Consider the following 20380-nt stretch of genomic DNA (forward strand, 5'->3'; position numbering starts at 1 on the left):
CTAACCTGCATGTTTTCTTTAACATTTTTTTACACTAGTTTAACACTATCAAACGCAATAGTGCTCTGAGATTCACCCATATTGATACATGTAGCTTTAGCTTATTAATTTTAATTGCTATATTATATTCTAATGTGACTACATCACAACTCACTGAACCATCTCGTGCTTATGAACGTTTACTCCATTTCTAGCTTTATTTAGTATTATAAATGAGTCCTATGTTTGTCTCTCTCATGCATGTGCGTGAGTTTCTGGAGGAGTGGAATTTTGGGGTCATCAGCAAAGACATTTTTGAGATATTTCCAAATTTCTCTTCAAACTGGTTTAAATCCATTTAGACTCTGACTAATACTGTTTACCCAGAGTTTTGATCCTTGCCAATCACATTAAAGAAAACTAGCAAAAAGAAAACTTTTAAAGTATTTTTGAAATGTAAAATCTTTCAACCATAAGATGTCTCTTGTAATTTTACATTCTCTTCTGGTTCTTCTGCACTTCCTTTATTTTTCAGAAGTCTTGACCGCCTGCTGTCTAAGAAATGGGACAAATCCCAGCATCTCTCACCTTGCGATCCATTCAGCAGTGCCCTCAAACAGGTCTGGGGTGATGATGTTGGTCAACGAAGCTACCGAGGCAGCACAGTACGCACTTCTGGAAGGACAGAAACAGAGGGGCAAGGGTCACACTCTCAGGAAGAGCTCAAACAAGGCTCACTGAACTTCTTGGGTGGATTGCTCTCTGCCTCATAAGCTGTAATCACCACCTGTCCTCACTCCTGGTCTCCCACCAGGAGCTCCGACATTCCATTTGGATCAAGTTCCTCACAGCATGGTCTGAGAGAAAGAACATGACATTCTATCTCCCTACCTCCACACAGTCAAATCTACACCACACGAAATAACAGCCATATCAATTTATGTCAACAGTGAATTCAGCTCTTCTTTCAAAGACCTACAGTGGCTCCCAGAATTCCATGCTGTCATTCAGGTATTTCTGAGATGCTCCTTCATCCAGCTGTCAGTACTGTCCTTAGATCCAGGACTTGCCATGCTTATGGCATGGCCGCATTAAAGGTTAACCACATTTCTTTCAAACAGACAACCTCCAAAGCAGGCTGCCAGACCACATGGCTGCACAGACCAAGCAAGAGGGACCAGAACAGACGAGCTACTCAGATCCATTCCTTAGACTTCTAAAGTGAGAAAAGAGTTTTGATTTCAAGCACCCCTCCAGTACACACACACACTTTAAATAGAAAAAAGAACACATCCCACTTGATTTGGAGTAATTCTTGCCATTCCATCCTGCCAGCCCTAACTCTTCTCAGGACACATTTTATTTTAGCTTCTCCCTCTATGATAGAACACATCTACAAACTGTCTTTTCTTTTCCACTATGGGCTTCCCAGGTGGCGCTAGTGGTAAAGAACCTGCCTGGCAACGCAGAAGATGCAACAGACGCAGGTTCGATCCCTGGGGAGGGAAGATCTCCTGGAAATGGCAACCCAATCCAGCATTCTTGCCTGGAGAATCCCATGGACAGAGGAGCCTGACAGGCTACAGTTCATGGGATCGCAAAGAGTCAGACACGACTGAAGCAACTTAGCACATGGTCTTTTCAAACATCCAACATCTCAGCTTCATTTTATGTTGAAGACAAACCTGTTTGTTCTATTTTCTTTCAAGATCCTTTATCTAAGGGCTCCTAAGGAATATAAAAGAGAGGAGAGAGAAGAGTCTAGCTTCCATATTGTTCAATATGGACATAATACTAAGTCAAGCACACTGAAGGATTCCAGTGAGCTGCAGGTTATTATTCTCCTCCCAGCATTTTAATCAGCCTGCTCACACTGGCCAAAGGCACAGCAGAGGCTGAGTTAAACCAGCAGGCATCAGAAGCATGCAAGAATCCTTTCTGCCAAGTGTTATCATCTACTGTAAGTTAACTTCGAAAGTCTGACCTAACTCCTCTCAGGTCTTGAGTCTCACAAAGGGGTTCAAAAGTATTTGCTCTTGAATGTGAATATAACCTCTGAGGTAGGGAGGCAGTCAGCAGTGTGGCCTGTTTCATAAATGGAAGACCTGAGACCTGCTGCCAGATCTCACACTGAGACAATGAGTGAACAAAATACACTTTTCTTGAGCATCAGCTTCCTCTGTCTCTCTGTCCAGTCATCATCCTCTCAAATTTGTCAGCTGCCCTCTAGCCTCCTGCTGTCACCCAAATCCAAGTCATCTTTAATCTGGGTCAGTTTCCTGTCCAGTCTTCCTCCCTCCAGCCCTGAAACCAGAGGATTTTCACTAAAACACCATAATGCATTCACTTGTTCCTTTCAGTCGCTAAGTCATGTCTTTGCGACCCCATGAGCTGTAGCCTGCCAGGCTCCTCTGTCTTGCATGGAATTCTCCAGGCAAGAATACTGGAGTGGATTGCCATTTCCTTCTCTGGGGGATCTTCCCGACACAGGGATCAGGCACAGGGATCGAACCCAGGTCTCCTGCATTGGCAGGAGTTTTCCTCACTGCTCAGCCACCTGGGAAGCCCGATGTATTCCCCATAGAACTTCTAACAAAACACAAATCAGATCATGTCACTCCCTACTTAAAACTTGTCAGTGGCTTCTACTACCTTTAAAATAAGCTCCAGACTTCTCAAGGAGACTGCAGTGCTCCTCGGGCTATTCCCAGCCTGGCCAGCCAGCTTCATTTCCTGCCTGCACCCCTCTGCACTTCAGCAACACTGACCCCCTCCTTCCCCAAACACACTCTACATTCTGTTGCCAAAACTTTTGCAAACGCTGGGTCCCTATCTCCCCACTACCCTCCCGGAATACGCCAGGTTATATAACCTAGATTAGGAGGTCAGGAATAAATAATTGCTCCTTTCTTAAGAACTGAGGGGAAAGACGGTGCTGGCTACAAGCTGGCTTGGATTAGCGGCAGTCCATGGGAGCTGTGAATGCCTGAGTAAGCTCATCTCAGAAACGAGGACTTGTGACAGGCCTGGAATATCAAGAGATCGGTTCTAACCCAGAAGAAGACAGGCTAGCCTCCAGAGGTCCCTATCAACCACTGCTTATCTTCAGGTCAAATCCACCTGGCAGCACTCAGGAGTAACTGCTGATGCTCCCAGGCAAAGACAATTAAAGGAAAATCAAGTGAAAAGCGATGGAACTGGGGCATGAAAAACCATGCTGAGCAGGCGAACGGGACGCAGCCTGCTAGGTTGCATCCATCGTTCGCATCTTTAATCCTCTGTAAATGTAAAGCATGGTTCAAATGGCAGGATGTTACCAGAGGAAGCATATGGTTAAAGAGCTCTACAGAAACAAACCTATTTTATTGGAGGAGATTCCTAGCATTTGTCTGGCAGATATGAATAAGAACACAGAAGGAAACCGGCACCAGAATGAATAAGTTAGAGAATAATCATATCTGAAAAAGGTAAGTGATGAAATGCCAAAGCGATCTTGCCAGTGTTTGTCTGCTTTCACCTATAATCTCAGGAAACCTTAAAAAGCTACATTTGGAGTATCTGCAGAACAGGATGAAAATGTAGTGACCAAGAGGGGAAAAGCATCCTTTACATTTTTTTCTAAAGATGTCAACACAATACTGCTTCTCCTCAATAGTTATATTGGCTTCACTGGCACTGTGATCAGTTGCTAAGTTGTGTCCGATTCTTTGAGACTCCACAGACCATAGCTCACCAGGCTCCTCTGTCCATGGAATTTTCCAGGCAAGAATACTGGAGTGAGTTTCCATTTCCTCCTCCAGAGGATCTTCCTGACCCAGGGATCGAACCCACGTCTCCCGCATCTCCTGCATTGGCAGGTGGATTCTTTACCACTGAGCCACCCGGGTGGCCCTCACTGGCATATACAGTGCTAAAAAACAAAACAAGAGGTGCCAAAAGGAGTCCCTTATGCTAAACTCCACATCACCAAACCAAGACTTCATTATGGTTTCCGCTTTCCCAGAAATGGGATCTTCAACCAGTCAGTCAGGAACCACCTGATCAGTATTAGTGAGATGCTCTGCCGGTCAACCCCTGCAGTCCCGTCAAGGAAAGTGGCCTTGCAACAGCCAACCCACTCTTTAAGCGCCTGATGTCACTTCCTTGTCCCTGCTCCCTTCTGCCTACAGAAGTCTCACTGTGCACAGCTCTCCTCGGGCTTCCTTCCTATCTGAGAGATGGGATGCTGCCCTATTCGAATCAATTTTTGCTCAAATAAGTTCATAAAATTTTTAACATGCCCCTGTTTACCTTTTAACAACAGATACTGGGGTATTGTGATATAGTAAAAAAACATTATTTGGTCTTTTCAGCACAGAGATCATAAAACTAGTGGAATTTTTCCTGAGTAATGCGGTGAGAGTCTTGTAATTCATAACAAGCCCCATTCAACCATATCTGAGTTTATGCTACTGAGGTGACTCCTGGAGGGTGGGGGCTGGCTGCCAGAGGAACCAACCATGGGATCAGAGGGTTGGAACTTCCTGCCCCACTCCCCAGAAGACTGAGTTAGTCACCAATGGCCAATCAGTTAATCAATCATGCCTACATAATGGAACCTCCATTAAAACACTCTGGATGAAGAAGTTCAGGGAGCTTTTGGGTTGGTGGCTGCACCCAAGTGCCTGTCAGGAGGGTGTCACACCCCAACATCATGGGAACAGAAGTTCTTAGACTCTGGACCTTTCCAGACCTCATCCTATATGTATGCCCCTTCATGTGGCTGTTCATTTGTATCTTTATGATATCCTTTATAATAAATGGTATTAGAAAAATGTTTTCTGAGTTCTCTGAGCTGTCCTGGAAAATTACTGAACTGACAAGGGGGTCATGGGGACCCCCGATTTACAAATCAGGCAGAACTGGTTAACCAGGGAACCCACTACTTGTGACTGCTGTCTGAAGTGCAGACAGTCTTGCTGGACTGAGCCCGTAACCTGTAGGGTCTGTGCCAACTCTGAGTACTTAGTGTCATTAATATGAGGGTAAACACCCGCACATTTCAGGTCAGAGGTGTTGGGGGCAGAGAAACAGTTTTACAGGTACCCAGGTTTCCAGATACCTAGTCTTATTTATGGTTTGAACAGACAGGTTACAAATAGACAAAAACCCTTCATGAAGGTCTCTGCAGATAAAGGTTACCTCCTTTTATCTGCAATGTGTTCTGTGCTCCACAACCTTCATGTGTTTTCTTGCCCTATATTTTCAAACCAATAGTTAAGCCAGAGTATTTATCAACTCGTGTAGAGGACAACACATTTACAAATAGGCAATACGATGGCTTTGCTATAGAAACCTCATAACGATTTATTTATCAGACTAAACAATAATAATTTGGTATATATCTCAATGATCCACCGCTTGTGAGAAATGACTATTTCAGTGAATTCCCTAGATGTTTTATAGGGAACCTCCTGCCAGGTGAGTAAACGACTTGCTAGGTACATCAGACAATTCTTGAAAAAAAAGTATTATTTTGAGCCAATTGATTCCAATCAGTTAATGCCACTGTTTTTCAGAGACTCCACTGGCCCCTAATGGTTTCTGCATTGCCCAAAGCAGTTCTCACACAGGTGTTAAACATTCTCATGCTTTCATCAAATGCATCCAGAAAATATTTACTTAGTCCCCACTGGGCCTTCGCCTCCCTTCCCATACCAAAAAGATGAAAGATTATATTACACTATACAGTTACATCTATGGTATAGCATCTCATGCCAAACGAATGTATTTTTCATTTTTAAAACAAAAGCATTTGATTTTGTTTTTGTGTTACTTGTATTTGGCATCTACATAAAAGAAGTCAAGTGACAATGAGCCCTGAGGACATCTGGCCCATATTTGCAGGGATGATGAACCATGTCACTGACACGTCTCTCTGTGTGACATTCGGTGAGACAAGGTGGCGATGTCCTGTGTCCTTCCCTGGGTTTGGCATCTCTGATGGCAGATAAGCCTGAGAATCTGCTGATACAGCAGCCTGAGAAAAACCCCACTCACCTCACGTCCACCTCACCTCCATCGTGCATGAGAAAAGAGCCATCGGGTTGCTTCAGCGAGTACAAATACTGGAGAAGCTTCTCTCTGAGAAGGGAGGGAGGTGATAGTCAGCGCAGCGTCAGCAGATGGGAGCCCGGCTGGGTGTCCGGCCCTGCTGGCTTTGGCTGTACCTGTTAATGACCTCATAGGCCTCCTCGGTGCCAATGATGCACAGCGCGTTGACCGCTGCATACGTGGGTGCAAGGTGTGGGTACTGGCCAGGGCCCCCTCCAAAGCCGCCTTCTGGGCTCTGACACAGCTCCAGGAACTGACACACGCTAGGCACACGGCCAGAGGGAAAAACAAAGACAGCATTAATTCCAAAACACCGAATTCTACCAGAGTCCAGGCCTTTCCAAGGCTCTGCCCTGCCCAAAGAGAAGAAACACCCTCCCACCTAGTGAATATATATTGAATACATCTGTAAAGGATGTATTCTCTACCCTGCCTCGATCAGCTTTGTAGTTAAGCATTTGCCCGGTTGTGAAGCCAGGAACACAAGGCCGGGCAGAAACATATAGCCCTTCACAGAACTGGAGTGAGTCTCATGCTTCTTGACCCAGTCCTTCCCATACTTTTCTCTCAATTTGCCACCCCAGAGCTATGGAACCAGTCCCTTCTCCTTGCGTTTGGGGTAGCTCCGAGGTTTGGATTTCGCCTAAATCGTGGTGATGCTCAATTACTTTTTCCCCCACTAACTATGCTGGTCTAGAGCCCTCACATAGGCCTATCAGAAATATTTAAAGAGGTGCCTTCTCACTCTCGTTGAAGCCTCAGCCCTGGTGGGCTACTGATGTTTATTTGTATCACTGACAAGAAACAAGCTTCCAATGGAGTCTGTCTCCATGGTTAGGAGAATGAGAGGTGGGCTTCTGCACACTGAGCTCATGGTGGCAGACTTAAGCACTGCCAACTCCTATCACAAGAATGCATGCCAGGGACTTCCCTGGTGGTCCAGTGGCTAAAACTCTATGCTTCCAATGCAGGGGGCCCAGGTTCAAACCCTGGTCAGGGAACTAGATCCCGCATGCCACAACTAAAGATCAAAGAGTGTGTGCCACGACAAAGACCTGATGCAGCCAAATAAACAAGCAAATACTTTTCAAAAAAAACAAAAGAAAAGAAAACAAGAATGTATCCCCAGCTGTGGGCTTTTGAAGAATTTTTCAGAAACTCCAGTGCCTTCACTGAGGGAAACTGCTATATTGAGGGTTGGTCTCTAAGCCCTTCCTTCCAAGCATGTTGTCAGTTTGCCCAGAAGTTATCTTCTTGCTCTAGATGAAACCAAGAGAGCCCCTCTTTGTCAGAAGGTCCTCTGAAGTTCATCGGAAAGGAGACCCCAGGAGAGTTCTCAAGCTGTTTCCCCAACATAGCAGGATCCCAGCTTCCTATTGGGACAAGGCCTCAGTTAAAAGCATGCGTGCATGCAAGCTCAGCTGCTTGTGACCCCGTGGACTGTATGTAGCCCTCTAGGCTCCCCTGTCCATGGGATTTTCCAGATAAGAATACTGAGTGAGTTGCTATTTCCTTCTCCAGGGGATCTTCCAGATCTGGGGATCGAACCTGCATCTCCTACATTGGCAGGTGGATTCTTTACCACTGTGCCACCTGAGAAGCCCCTCATTTAAGAGAACCAGGGGCAAATCTGAGTCCTTCTAGTGCTCAGGCAGCCTTCTTTTCCTGGGCTTTTCCATCTCATTCCTTCTTATCCATGCTGCCAAAGAGATCACACAGTCTTCTTGATCTCAAGTAAGACATGAGTTAATGGCTGCTCTCTCAGGTCATATTTGATTACTTTTGATTTCAGACCTGCTACATCACCTGGGCAGGGACAGCCATAGAAAATGCTGCTGATTTCCTAGTAGAGTCCTGAAACTGTCACAGGTTAAAAGCAATACACACTCACTTCATGTTCCACCCACAATTTTACTGTAGGAAGCACACAGATTGAAACTAAAGTTGATGATCAGAGAAGGAAGACAATTCTGTGGCATGTGTTTAATAGCAGTTAATTTTTGCAAAGAAAATGAGCTTGTCACTAAAGTTTCCCAAACCTTCATCAATTCTTATACTATTTCCCGGAAACAAATGGCAAAGGAACTCCCAGTCTAACAAAAGTTGTCTGCACAAAAAGTTTTCTGTATCACAAAAACAAAATTTTTTGACTGATAGGAAACAGCACATGTTAAAAAAAGAAAAGGAAAAGGAAAAGTCATCTAGTTACCCATTCCCTTCCCCAGCTCCCATGACACAATTACACCAAATGCAATACTCCTGACCCTGAGGCCTAAAGTCTGGAGTAGGCTGGGATCTGAATGTACCAGAGACATCATTAAATCACCCCTCCACACCAACTGTCCCCAGCTGACAGGCTACATCTGAGTGACTCTGGGGCTGTGTTGGGGAACTGGGCTCGGCTCTTCTCAACTCGGAGGCACTTCTGAACTACAGAACATTTTGATCCATGGGCTTTCCAACTTGTACCTTAAGGAACTGGCAGACTGACCACGAAGCTACCAGCTGTTGTGGGCACAACTCCGAGCAATTCTGAAAAGCAAAATGTGAATGACACTCTAACTATCCAAAGGGGGAAAAAAACTTAGCTTAGAGACCAGAAATTCACCAACTTAATTTAAAAAATCGCAAGCAGGAAACACTGAGCCAACACCCAGAGGGGCACGCTTTGTGAAAAACAAGTATCACAGATCACTCGCTCACTCATAGAGGTAAGCAATCCAGTAGATCAGTTTTCTTTCAAGTCAACAAGGCATTTTGTTCTCACTTACACGACAATTTCCAACAAAGTGGGAAACTATCTCCTAGATCGGGGTTCTAAATAAACCCCAAATGCGTACATTGGAATCACTGGAGGGCTGATGAAGAATACAGAGACCCAGGCTTGCTGAAGCAGGAAAGAGCTGGGCCTCTGTATTTTTACCAAATTCCCAGGTGATGTGGATATATACAAAGTTTGAATACCACAAGTCTTTGCTGTGTAATTAGAATCACTTTGGGGATGTTTAAAAAAAAATTCCAACGCCCAGGCCATACCTAGTACCAATTAAATCAGAATTGCTGACGGTGGGCCCAAGTGGCAATAGTTAAAATTCCCCATGTGACTCCAGTGTACAGCCAGGTTTCAGTGCTTCTCTAACTTGAGTGTGTACAGAAGCCACCCAAGGATCTCATCAAACTGCAGATCTATTTCAGCAGAACTAGAAGGACCCAAGATTCTGCACGTCTAGCAAGTTCCCAAGTGACGGAGATACTGCTGGTCTGGGGACCACATTTTGGGTAGCAATGTGATACATCTGCTCTGTCCAACAGGTAGCCACTAGTCACATGAGGCTATTTACATTTTAATCATACTAATTAAAATTGAGCTCCTCAGTCACACAAGCCGCACTGCAACTGCTCCATAGCTACATAGGACTAGTGGCTGCCACAAAACATAAAACATTCCCATTGCTTTAGGAAGTTCTATTGAATACTACTGCTCTATCATCCAGCTATTAGAAAGTACATAAAACCTGTAAGAGGATCAAGTTCAAAGCAAGAGTATCAACGATTTACTTAGACTTTTAGGGGATGATTAAGGACAGATCTAAAGCTGGTTGATTCTGGACATCATTGTCACCAGTGTGGATGAAGGGCTTAAAAGCATGCATAGTATGTAAGCAAATAATCAAAACAAGCTGGGAAGTCTGTAAGGAGAGGAAGCCCACAATAATATTAAACAAATCAGAAGTCAACAAGAATAAAACAAATGAGGGAGTTCCCTGGTGGTCCAGTGGTTGGGAATCCTCCTGCCAATGCAAGGGACACGGGTTTGATCTCTGGTCCAGGAGGATCCCACATGCCATGCAGCAACTGAGCCTGTTACCCACACCTGTAGAGACCCACGTGCCCCAGAGCCCATACTCCTCAAAGAGAAGTGACCACAATGAGAAGCCCGTGCACTACAACGAAGAGTAGCCTCTGCTCTCTGCAACTAGAGAAAGCCCGCATGCAGCAGTGAAGACCAGTGCAGCCAAAAATAACAGAGAATAAAACAAATGAAACAGATGTAAGTAGCAAGTAATGTACTCAGGGATGGCAGGAGTGGGGTACGAACAGAGTATATAAATATAAGGTGGGAAACAACAAGGAACACAGCAGAAAAAGGACCAGAGGTTAGGGTTCATGAGTTGTGAACAATAATGAAAATGCTTCTTAAAAGCATCATAAACACAGTATTGGTCAGAACTATAACTGGTTCAAGACTCCATTTCCCAACTCAAAGGAAGTTGAGAACAGAGTTGTAAAAATGTCTCAATACAGAAGTGATTCCAAGGCTTATTATTACAGAATACCAAAGTGAGGGAGCTACCCAGCAAAGTATCTCAAGTATACAAAGGATAGGGCTTCCTGGTGGCTCAGACGGTAAAGAAACCCCCGCAATGTGGGAGACCTAAGTTCAATCCCTGGGTCAAGAAGATGCCCTGGAGAAGGGAACAGCTACCCACTCCAGTATTCTGGACTGGAGAATTTCATGGACAGAGCCTGGCAGACTACACAATCTGTGGGGTCCCAAAGAGTTGGACATGACTGAACGACTTAAAAAATAAAAAATACAAAGGATAATTACACAAATTTTCGGTAAAGAAATGAGAATTAAAGCTACTCTGTAGCAAGAAGAATTATATCTAAACTAAGATATAAGAAAAATTTAGTTTAGATTTAAGAAAAACTGAAGTTGGTTGTTTTAGAGCAGAGTTTCACCACTGTGGCACTATTGATATTTTGGGCTGGACAATTCTTTGTTGTAGGGACTGTCCTATGGAGAACATTTAGCACCATCCCTGACCTCTCCCTACTAGATGCCAGCAGCACCTGGCCAAAAATGCCCAGAAGACAAAAGAAGACATAAGCTATCTTCATTGAAAGATAAGGAAACAGACAGGTTAAATTTAAAATTAAAAGCAGAGATATTTTAGGAGCTATTCAAGAGACAAGCTACTGATAAACTTTCTAAAGGGAAATAACAAAACACTGGCACATGAAAATTTAAATTTAATATTTGGGAAAACTTTACAAATGGAAAGGTCCTAAAACAATTTTTAAGTTAAAGATAATTTTCAGATCTTATAGAAGCTAAAAGACCTAACTTAACATTGCCATGGTTCCCCTGGGGTTTTCATTTTACTCCATGTGTTTCATTAAGTAGCTTTCAATAACGAAGCAAGGGATTCTCATTTAAAAAAAATGCTTCCTTCAGTGCCAAAGTCATTAACAAAGCAAATGTACTTAGTGTGTTTCCAAAATACTAATTTATTTGAGGAAAACACATATATAAATTTATGGATACACTCTCTTAAGAAGGGCACACTTAATTCCTACAAATACATTATTATTGAATATATTATTCTTGAACTGAATATATCATTCCTGAAAGGTTTGACACCAGCAGTAAAAGCCTGGCCTTGCTGGCTCTGGTCAGCAGTCACAGGAGCTGACAAAAGTGGTTTGTCCACTAGAGGGACCTCAGCTTGTCATATTGTTCCCAGGACAAATGGAAGCACAAATGTGAACAAAACAGGAAAGAGAAAGAAACCCATGTGTGTGAATGTGTGTGCGTTGCACACTAGGTCGGGGAGCAGAGAGAGAGGACAGTAGAAGAATAAACTCCAGAGCTAAACACACCCTCTATGTCACCTTAACATTTGTATAAAGAAAAAAAAAAATCTGACCACATTTTCCAAGCATTTCTTCTCCCTGTGCAAAACAAATAAAAAAGCAATCTCCAAAATTAGGTAGTCTTTAAAAAAAAATCCCCATATTTTAATAGAAGTCATTAAGATTTCTCTATTTCTTACTAAAAAGAGTTTATACTATTATAAGTCAAGCTACTAGGCTCTGTTCATAACAAATATTATTAGCACCTAGAATTAACTGCCTGCTAGGCATAAGACAAAGTTCATTATTGGAAAGTCTAGGTAATTCTTTAAAAGTTTGTTAAATCAATGTTCAGAAGAACCACAGGTAAAGCTTTGAAGGTGGCTGTGAAACAGAAAATTTCAGTCATTAACTATCAAGTGGCTCTTGCAATCAGGACAAATCAGCTTCTAAATTTTAAAACATTCTTTTGATTACAAAACAATGGATTCATTGTAGAAATTTCAGAAAATGCAAATAAGATTAGAAAAGAAAAAAAATTACCTTTAACCCCATCATCCACACAAATAACTCCTATCGTGTTATCCTATACATGTTATCCTATACATGTTATCCTATACATCCTTCTGTTTATTTCTATGTGTAGAACCACCTTTAATTTTAATCTATAAAAAATGAATCTTTACCTTTTTTCATTTAAATCATGAGTATCTCTATTAAACACACACATTTTTATATATAAATATAGTACAGTGTAGTGAAAGTTGCTCAGTTATGTCCAACTCTTTGCGACCCCATGGACTATACAGTCCATGGAATTCTCCAGGCCAGAATACTGGAGTGGGTAGCCGTTCCCTTCCCCAGGGGATCTTCTCAACTCAGGGATCGAACCCAGGTCTCCCGCATTGCAGGCGGACTCTTTACCGTCTGGGCCACCAGTGAAGCCCATATATAAATACACACAATTATGTGTATATACAAATTTTTAAGTGAGGTACAACTGACACGTAACATTAGGTTCAGGTGTACAATGTTATGATTTGATATTTGTATATACTATGATATGATCACCATAGGCCTACCAAACACCTGCTAACTTTTTAATTTTTAAGTGGCTGCATAATATTTCACTGTATGTATCACGACACAGAGACTTCACCTAAACTTTACACTTACGACATCCCCAACTATTGATATTTAGGTTGTCTTCAACTGTTCAGTGTGAAAAGCCCTTCAACGGGGTCCTCTCTTCCTAGCTGATGTCATAAAAGCTGCTCCAACATTTATTTCCTCAGAAAAGCTTTACCAATACAACACCATAAAGCACTGAAGAATTGATGCTTTGAAACTCTGGTGTTGGAGAAGACTCTTGAGAGTCCCTTGGACTGCAAGGAGATCCAGCCAGTCAATCCTAAAGGAAATCAGTCTTGAATATTCATTGCAAGGACTGATGTTGAAGCTGAAGCTCCAGTACTTTGGCCACCTGATGCGAAGAGCTGACTCATTAGAAAAGACCCTGATGCTGGGAAAGACTGAAGGCAGGAGGAGAAGGGGACAACAGAGGACGAGATGGTTGGATGGCATCACTGACTCAACGGACATGAGTTTGAGCAAGCTCCAGGAGATGGTGAAGGACAGGGAAGCCTGGCGTGCTGCAGGCCATGGGGTCACAAAGAGCTGGACACGACTGACAGACTGAACAACATACAACTCCAAGTACAGAACCTAGAAAAACCCAGAACTGATGCTGATCCAAGTTCTTCCACTTCAGGAAGCCCTTTACCATCTTCCCACTTCCGATCAACTTACACCCACAGAGGGCCTCCTTCCTGCTCCAAATCGCTGTTTCTCTAGGGGGCGTCTGTACTTCACTCTCACCGACTCCTCCAGATTCTCTCACATCGGATTTTCCCATTCCATCTATCTTGACTGTGTATGTGACGGGTGGGGGGAGCTTCCCAAATAACCCCCAACCCCCAACTGGTATTTCAAAAACACACAGGCCTTTATTTTGACAATTAAATTCCTGTTACTGCAGAAACTGTGTCCAACTCTACATCCAGAGCTAGAAGCAACCAGGCTTGCAGCAGCTCTGTGATGTGGAAGACAATGCGTATTTTTCCTCTCCCTCTGAAAGCACTGTACACATCACAAGGGTTAATGGCCTAATTCTTTATTATCTTTTCTATCCACATTCATCACAAGACACCCTGCCCAGGAAGGCAAGAATGAGAGGTTATTGTTAAGACGGAATGAATGAGACAATGTGTGGTTCTGTTCGTCTGACCTGACAGCGTGACCCAGGCAGAGAGACTGTGGCCAGGGAGTAACACAGGCTGGCCTCCACACATCCCGGCACAGCCGCCCCTGTGCACCGTGGACAGACAAACCTGGCCCCAGGCCTCCCTCCGACTCTCTACCTTCGGAGCAGCAGGGGATGCTGTTGAGAGAAGGTGTTCTCTCTCAGTGAGAACTAGGGCATCAGAGACAATTCCTGGTAGCCCCTTCCTACCTTGGGTACCCCTCAGACTAGAGTGATGATCAGTTTTTTCCCTTAAAATATAAACTGTGGGGCTTCCCCGGTAGTCCACTGGTTCAGAATCCACCTTACAATGCAGGGGACAATGCTTCGATCCCCAGTCCGGAAAGATCCCGCATGTCATGGAGTAACTAAGCCCGTGGGCCACAGCTCCTGAGTCTGTGCTCCAGAGCCCACAAGCCGCAACTACTGAGCCCACATATGCAACTACTGGAGCCTAAAGCCCGTTTACAGCAACGAAGACACCCAGTGCAGCCAAAAATAAATAAAATCTTTTTTTAAAAAAATAAATGAAGTGTGATGAATTTCTAAGGATAAGAAGCCACAATGAGGGCACCCTCTGCAAAAGCACTTTGGGAAGAATCTTATTCAATTAGTTGCTTAGATCTCTAATCATTAACGAGAAGTTTAGGAAAACGATGTCCTGACATCTATACACCAAGCCAGTAACACATCCACTGCCATCAAGAGCCAGACCATCCCCCAGGCATTGGCGAGGAGGGACTTCTGGGCAGGTATTTATGGAAAGCAAAGGCATTTTTGTCCACAGGGTTGTCACGTGCTTCCCCACAGAAGCTATTCAAATGTATACTGTACTTTCTGGAAAAATCAGGTTTTTCTGGCGTTGATGAAGACTTTTCTCAAAGACCAGAGCAAGAGCCCAGAGAAAAGGCCACAGAAGAAACAGAATCCTTCTCTTGGAAGTTCAAAGTCTTGCTCTACCCAAGGGCACACAATGGGCTTCTGAAGTGGAGGAGTTTCAGGAAGTTACTGGAGGTCAAGAGAAGGGCAACGGTTTTCTTTGCAGCACTCTTGTGTTTTTCATTCAAAAGAAATAGAACAGAAACTGAACAGAAAGAACCCTCAAATTCAACACCCAATTTCAGGGGACACCAGGAGCGCCCCAAAGCCAGACTCACTCTGCGGCCACCATCTGGGGGATGGGCTCATCCAGGAGTTCCAGGCTATGCAGGATCCAGTAGCAGAGCCATGGGCGGCTGGCATCCAGACACTGTGAAAGGGGCAGGGCAGAAAACACACCCCTTATTCAGAATCGTTCCAAGACCCTGCTGACAAGGCGACATCTGTCTCCCTCCCAGCCGCCTGGCAAGAAGGAGAAGGGCCACCTCGGAGGGATGAAGGACACTTTGCCTGAAGGCCTTATCCCAGAGCCGAAGTGACCATATGTGAGCAAAAGACAATGGGACAAAGGCATTTAACCTGAACCCAATGGGTCCTTCCCTGACAGGCACTGAAAGAAGCCAAGCAGAGGACTTTTCCCACGGCAGAAACTCAAGTGCTACTGTTTTCTCAGTGCAGACCCAAGGAGAGCCACAATTACAGGGAAGGATTTCCTGCATTAACTCGTTGATTGATTTAACAAATATTTAATAAGTATCTCCTCATGCCCAGCACGAGGGGCACAAGAATGAAAAAAATTCAGTTCCTTCTCTTGAGGTGCTTGGGTTAGAATGTGTGCGGTTATCTGTAGAGGAGGGCGTTAGACAGACACGGAAGTACTAGTGTGTTTCTGGAATAAGGCAGAACAAAACAAGTGCATACACAGAGCTGGATAAATGCTGTAATGGGCACAAGGAAGAAACTGGCTAATTCTGCCTGAGCAGCTAGAAAATGTTTCCATAGGTGACCTGTGAATAGGTCCTGATCCTAATTCAAGCCATAAATATTCAAGCATTCAAGCCTAGGTAGGCAGGTAGTATTATCACCCCAGTTTTACGAATCTAAAGTATATAAATGGTGTATAAATGAGATCCAGAGAGATAAACTTTTTCCAGATGACAAAGACAGTAAATGTAAGAAACAAGAACCCAGGTTTTTAGACTCTCGATCCAGTGCTCTTTTCATTGGCCTAAGCTGCCCTCTTCATAAACTTGCTCACCACCTAGGGGCAGCTGGTGTGCTGACAGAAGCTGTTGCTATGGGTTTCAGTGCCAGCTCCTTCTCTCATTAGCTACGTGGTGGTGGTGGTTTAGTCACTAAGTCATGTCCAACTCTTTGTGACCCCCATGGACTGTGGCCTGCCAGGCTCCTCTGTCCACGGGATTCCCCAGGCAAGAATACTGGAGTGGGTTGCCATTTCCTTCTCCAAGGGATCTTCCTGACCCAGGCAACGAACCCACGTCTTCTGCTTGGCAGGTGGATTCTGTACCATTGAGCCCCTCACTAGCTATATGCCTTTGAGAAAATTAATTAATTAATCTTGCTAAGCCTATTTCCTAATCTAGAAAAAAATACTTACCTACCTCCTGGACTAGCTGTGAGGATTAAATGAGACAGTGAATGACAAATGTTAGCACACTATTCCATGAACTGTTAGCTTTCATGGTATTAACTGTATCAGGACTGACTTGACCCGAACCATCCAGGACTGGATACTGAAAGTCCACAGGCCAGATGCAGCCCATGGATGTGTTCTGTTTGTTCCCTGTAGTGTTTTGTTTGCTTAATTAGAATTAGTTGTAACAGCTACAAGTTGAGAGATCCATAGAGAAATCTGAATTTCTGGCTTCATTTCAAAGAACAAGAAGAGATCCGGCAACCCTGGGTCTGCAATGCTGCTTGACAGCGGCTGGCAGGAACAGAGCAAAAGCATGGTCCTCCGGTTTGCCTCAGTTCTGCTCCCCCGACCATCACCCACCACCGCAACCCAGCCCACATCCCTGGCTTATGCCACCTGCTTGAGTCTATAGGCCCAAACCCCTGCCGTAAATAATCAAATGTGGCCCAAAGAAAAAGCAAGTTAAAAGCAGAGCTGCTCTGTGGAAAGTAGGGCAGAAGACTGCAGCCTCTGGTTCACATGTACCCTCTGCCTGTCACTCAGCCCCTAGTCCCAACACCCTTCCCCTCCACTTCTGCTGCCCTCCCCTGAGCCCCTCTGTGGACCTCAAGGACTCTAAGGAATACTGACTTAAAATCCACTTCGTGTCTGAGCATTTTTACCATGTTAAATTGCAGAGTAGTTTCTGGGACTTATACATTGGTGCTTTGGCCAGTAGAGAAATTAGATCTGCTTACAGGGCAATGGGGTGAGGATAAACAGGTGAGGATATCTAGACTGCCTTTTAGCTAATAGTCAAAGAGCATCTAGAAGAATGCACATGAACCCCCCTCAGCCACGATGTAGGTGGAAGGAAGCCCCCCGGCCCCGAGCTGGGGGCTCCAGTACCTCTGAGCAAGGAGAGACTAGAGGAGCTTTAGTTTCAGAAGTAGGCGTCCCAGCTCTGTGGGGCCAGGCAGCTGTGCACCTGGATCCTACCAGAGCCACGTGGACAGCGACCGAACCTGCAACAGGCCAAGCCCACACATGCCTTTTACATCCAAACAGAAAAAAGAAAGATTAAGGCGGATAATCTGATAGAGAGAGCTCCTGGGCGAGGAGTTTACCTCGTAGGCATCTGTCAGCTGTCGGAGGCCTCTTTTCAGATAATGGAAGTGCTTCTCTCTCTGCAAAACAAGCCTGGAACGACAAAGAGCTTTAGTAAAACTACTCTCACAGCCCCTGCTTCCCCCAGTACAGAACACATGTGTGCACACGGGCACACCCGCACATTCACACCCACACACGCACGCTCACCTTCTGGTCACCCCCCCACAGTCAATGAGCAGAAAACAGCAACCTGTTCAGCTTCCCAGGACACCTACAACGGAGAAAAGAGGCCAGCCTCTGAATGCCCCTCAAGTGTCTGCAAATCATGCTGACCAATGTTTGGGGGGATCCTCTCCCTTGTGGCTGGTAGATTTGGGCGAGAAACGCCACCATAAGCACACTTAGCCAGGCAGCAAGAAACCACCCAGGAAGTTCCTCTGGGGTCCAGCTGAGAACAGATACGTTGTGGCTCTCCATCCTGAGCCTCGCTGTGTCCCTGACTTAGTTCACCTCTATCATTCCAGTCATTTCTTCTGGGGTCACTTCTCTGAGGTCTGAGGTTTGTACTCTGCCTGCCCCTCACTCATCCGTCTGTTACTGTGCTATGCTGTGCTAAGTCACTTCAATTGTGTCCGACTTTGTGACCCTACGGGCAATAGTCCTCCAGGCTCCTCTGTCCACGGGATTCTCCAAGCATGAATACTGGAGTGGGTTGCCATGCCCTCCTCCAGGTGATCTTCCCAACCCAGGGATCAAACTCACGTCTCATGTCTCCTGCATTGGCGGGCAGGTTCTTTACCATTAGCACCACCTGGGAAGCCCTCGGGCTATCATTCCCTCCCCCACATTCCACTTCCACGTGCTGCCCCACAGTCCTGGCTGGAGGAGCATGTCTGTATGCTGCAGCCAGTCGCTCTCCTTAGCCCTGATGTCAGCAGCACTGGCTCTAAGATGGACTGTATCTGCTGTGACCACCTGCACAGGCAGGCGAAGGGCAGGGGGCGGCTGTTTTTCGCTGGGTCTTACAGAAGGGGGTCTGTCTGTGTGGTTACAGAAGGAAAGAAAAAAGCAAAGAATCTGAGACATTCACTGTGCTTGCTGATTCCAGAAAAGAAACGAAAGAAGAAGCATTCTCTTCCCTAGGTATTCAATTCAACAATTGTTTATTGAACTCCCACGGTACTGTGCACAGAATAAGTAGTCTTTACTTCAAAAAGGCTTCCAGTTCAGTACTGGAAATGAGATACGGACATAAGTGGTTACAAGATGATGAAAAAAAAAAAAAAAGGGTAGGTTTCATAAAGAAAAAACATATAAAATGTTCCTGAGGCTCTCAAGTGGTTGGGGGAGGCATCTCATTCAGAAAGAAATGATCAGGGGAGGCTGCGTGAACAGGTGGAACTTGAGGTGGTGGCCCTGGAAGAGGGAGAATGTTTTTACAGGTAGAGGAGAAGAGGAGGTGAAGTGATGATGGGAAGACAGCTCAGCCAGAAGGAAGAGAAACAAAAGGAACCAAACCAGGGCCATCCGAGAGAACTTGCAGTGATGAGGAAGAGTCTTTGTCTGTACTGTCTAATAGGAAGCAACAAGCCACGTGGGGGTACTGAGCACTTGCAAGGTGGCTATTGTAACTGAGCAACTAAATTGTAAACTTTGTTAATTTACGTTTAAATGGGTGCAAGTGGCTAACAGCTTCACTACATTCTACAGATGAATATAAAGCATGCAGGGGAAGTGACAAGTTGGGGACTTGGCCGGGCTGTTAGGAGTGAAAGAGGAATGGTCAAGAAGGGACCTGGGATGCCAGCTAAGAAATTTAACACTCAAAGGGAACCTCCAGTAACATGGAGAGACTTGGAGGACATTATGCTAAGTGAAGTGAGTCAGACAAAAAGATGAATACTGCACAATCTCACTTGTATGTGACACTCTAGGGCTTCCACCAAAAAAAAAAAAAGCCCTGAGCTCATGGATACAGAAGACAGACTGGTAGCTGCCTAAGGTGGGAGGTGGAAGGGGATGGCAGTGAAATGGGTGACGGGAGTCAAAAGGTACAAAGTTCTAGTTATAAAATGAGTAAGTCATGAAGAAGTAATGTGCAGCATGGTGACCTTAGTCAATAATAATACTGTATTGCTTCATGTGGCAGCCTGAATGGGAGGCGAGTCTGGGGGAGAATGGATACATGCATATGTACAGCTGAGTTGCTCTGCTGTGTACCTGAAACTATCACTACATTGTTAATCAGCTATACTCCAATATATGATAAAGGGTTTTTTAATTTAAATAATAATACTGCATTGCATATTTGAAAGTAGCTACCAGAGAAGACGTTGAAACTTCTCATCATAGGAAAAAGAATTTGTGAGTACATATAGTGCTGAATGGGCTTCCCTGGTGGCTCAGATGGTAGAGAATCTGCCTGCAGTGCAGGAGACCTGGGTTCAATCCCTAGGTCAGGAAAATCAAGAAGGAGATGGCTAGCCACGCCAGTATTCTTGCCTGGAGAATTTCATGGACAGAGGAGCCTGGTGGGCTACAGTCCATTGGGTTGCCAAGAGTTGGACACAACTGAGTGATTTTCAATTTCACATGGTGCTGAATGTTAATTGGACTTACTGTGGTGACCATACTGCAGTATATACAAATACTGAATCATTACATTGCACACCTGCAATGAATATAATGTTAGGTCAGTTATACCTCAACAAAAAAAACTGGCACAAGAAACCTCTGAGGAT

At 44.7% G+C, this 20380-nt stretch overlaps 1 protein-coding gene across 1 annotated transcript in view; it reads right to left on the reverse strand.

Moving 5' to 3' along the window:
• The window catches only part of FNTB (farnesyltransferase, CAAX box, subunit beta), a 77763-nt gene that overhangs the window by 21848 nt on the left and 35535 nt on the right, over nt 1–20380 (reverse strand). The window contains exons 3-7 of the mRNA XM_068966647.1: nt 17657–17729; nt 15172–15263; nt 6189–6335; nt 6019–6102; nt 568–654 (exon numbers count right to left, since the gene is read on the reverse strand). Coding sequence (XP_068822748.1) covers nt 568–654; nt 6019–6102; nt 6189–6335; nt 15172–15263; nt 17657–17729 — 483 coding nt within the window. The remainder of the gene's footprint in view (nt 1–567; nt 655–6018; nt 6103–6188; nt 6336–15171; nt 15264–17656; nt 17730–20380) is intronic.

The sequence above is a fragment of the Capricornis sumatraensis genome, chromosome 2, assembly GCF_032405125.1.
Source record: "Capricornis sumatraensis isolate serow.1 chromosome 2, serow.2, whole genome shotgun sequence".
NCBI classification, from domain to species: Eukaryota; Metazoa; Chordata; class Mammalia; order Artiodactyla; family Bovidae; genus Capricornis; species Capricornis sumatraensis.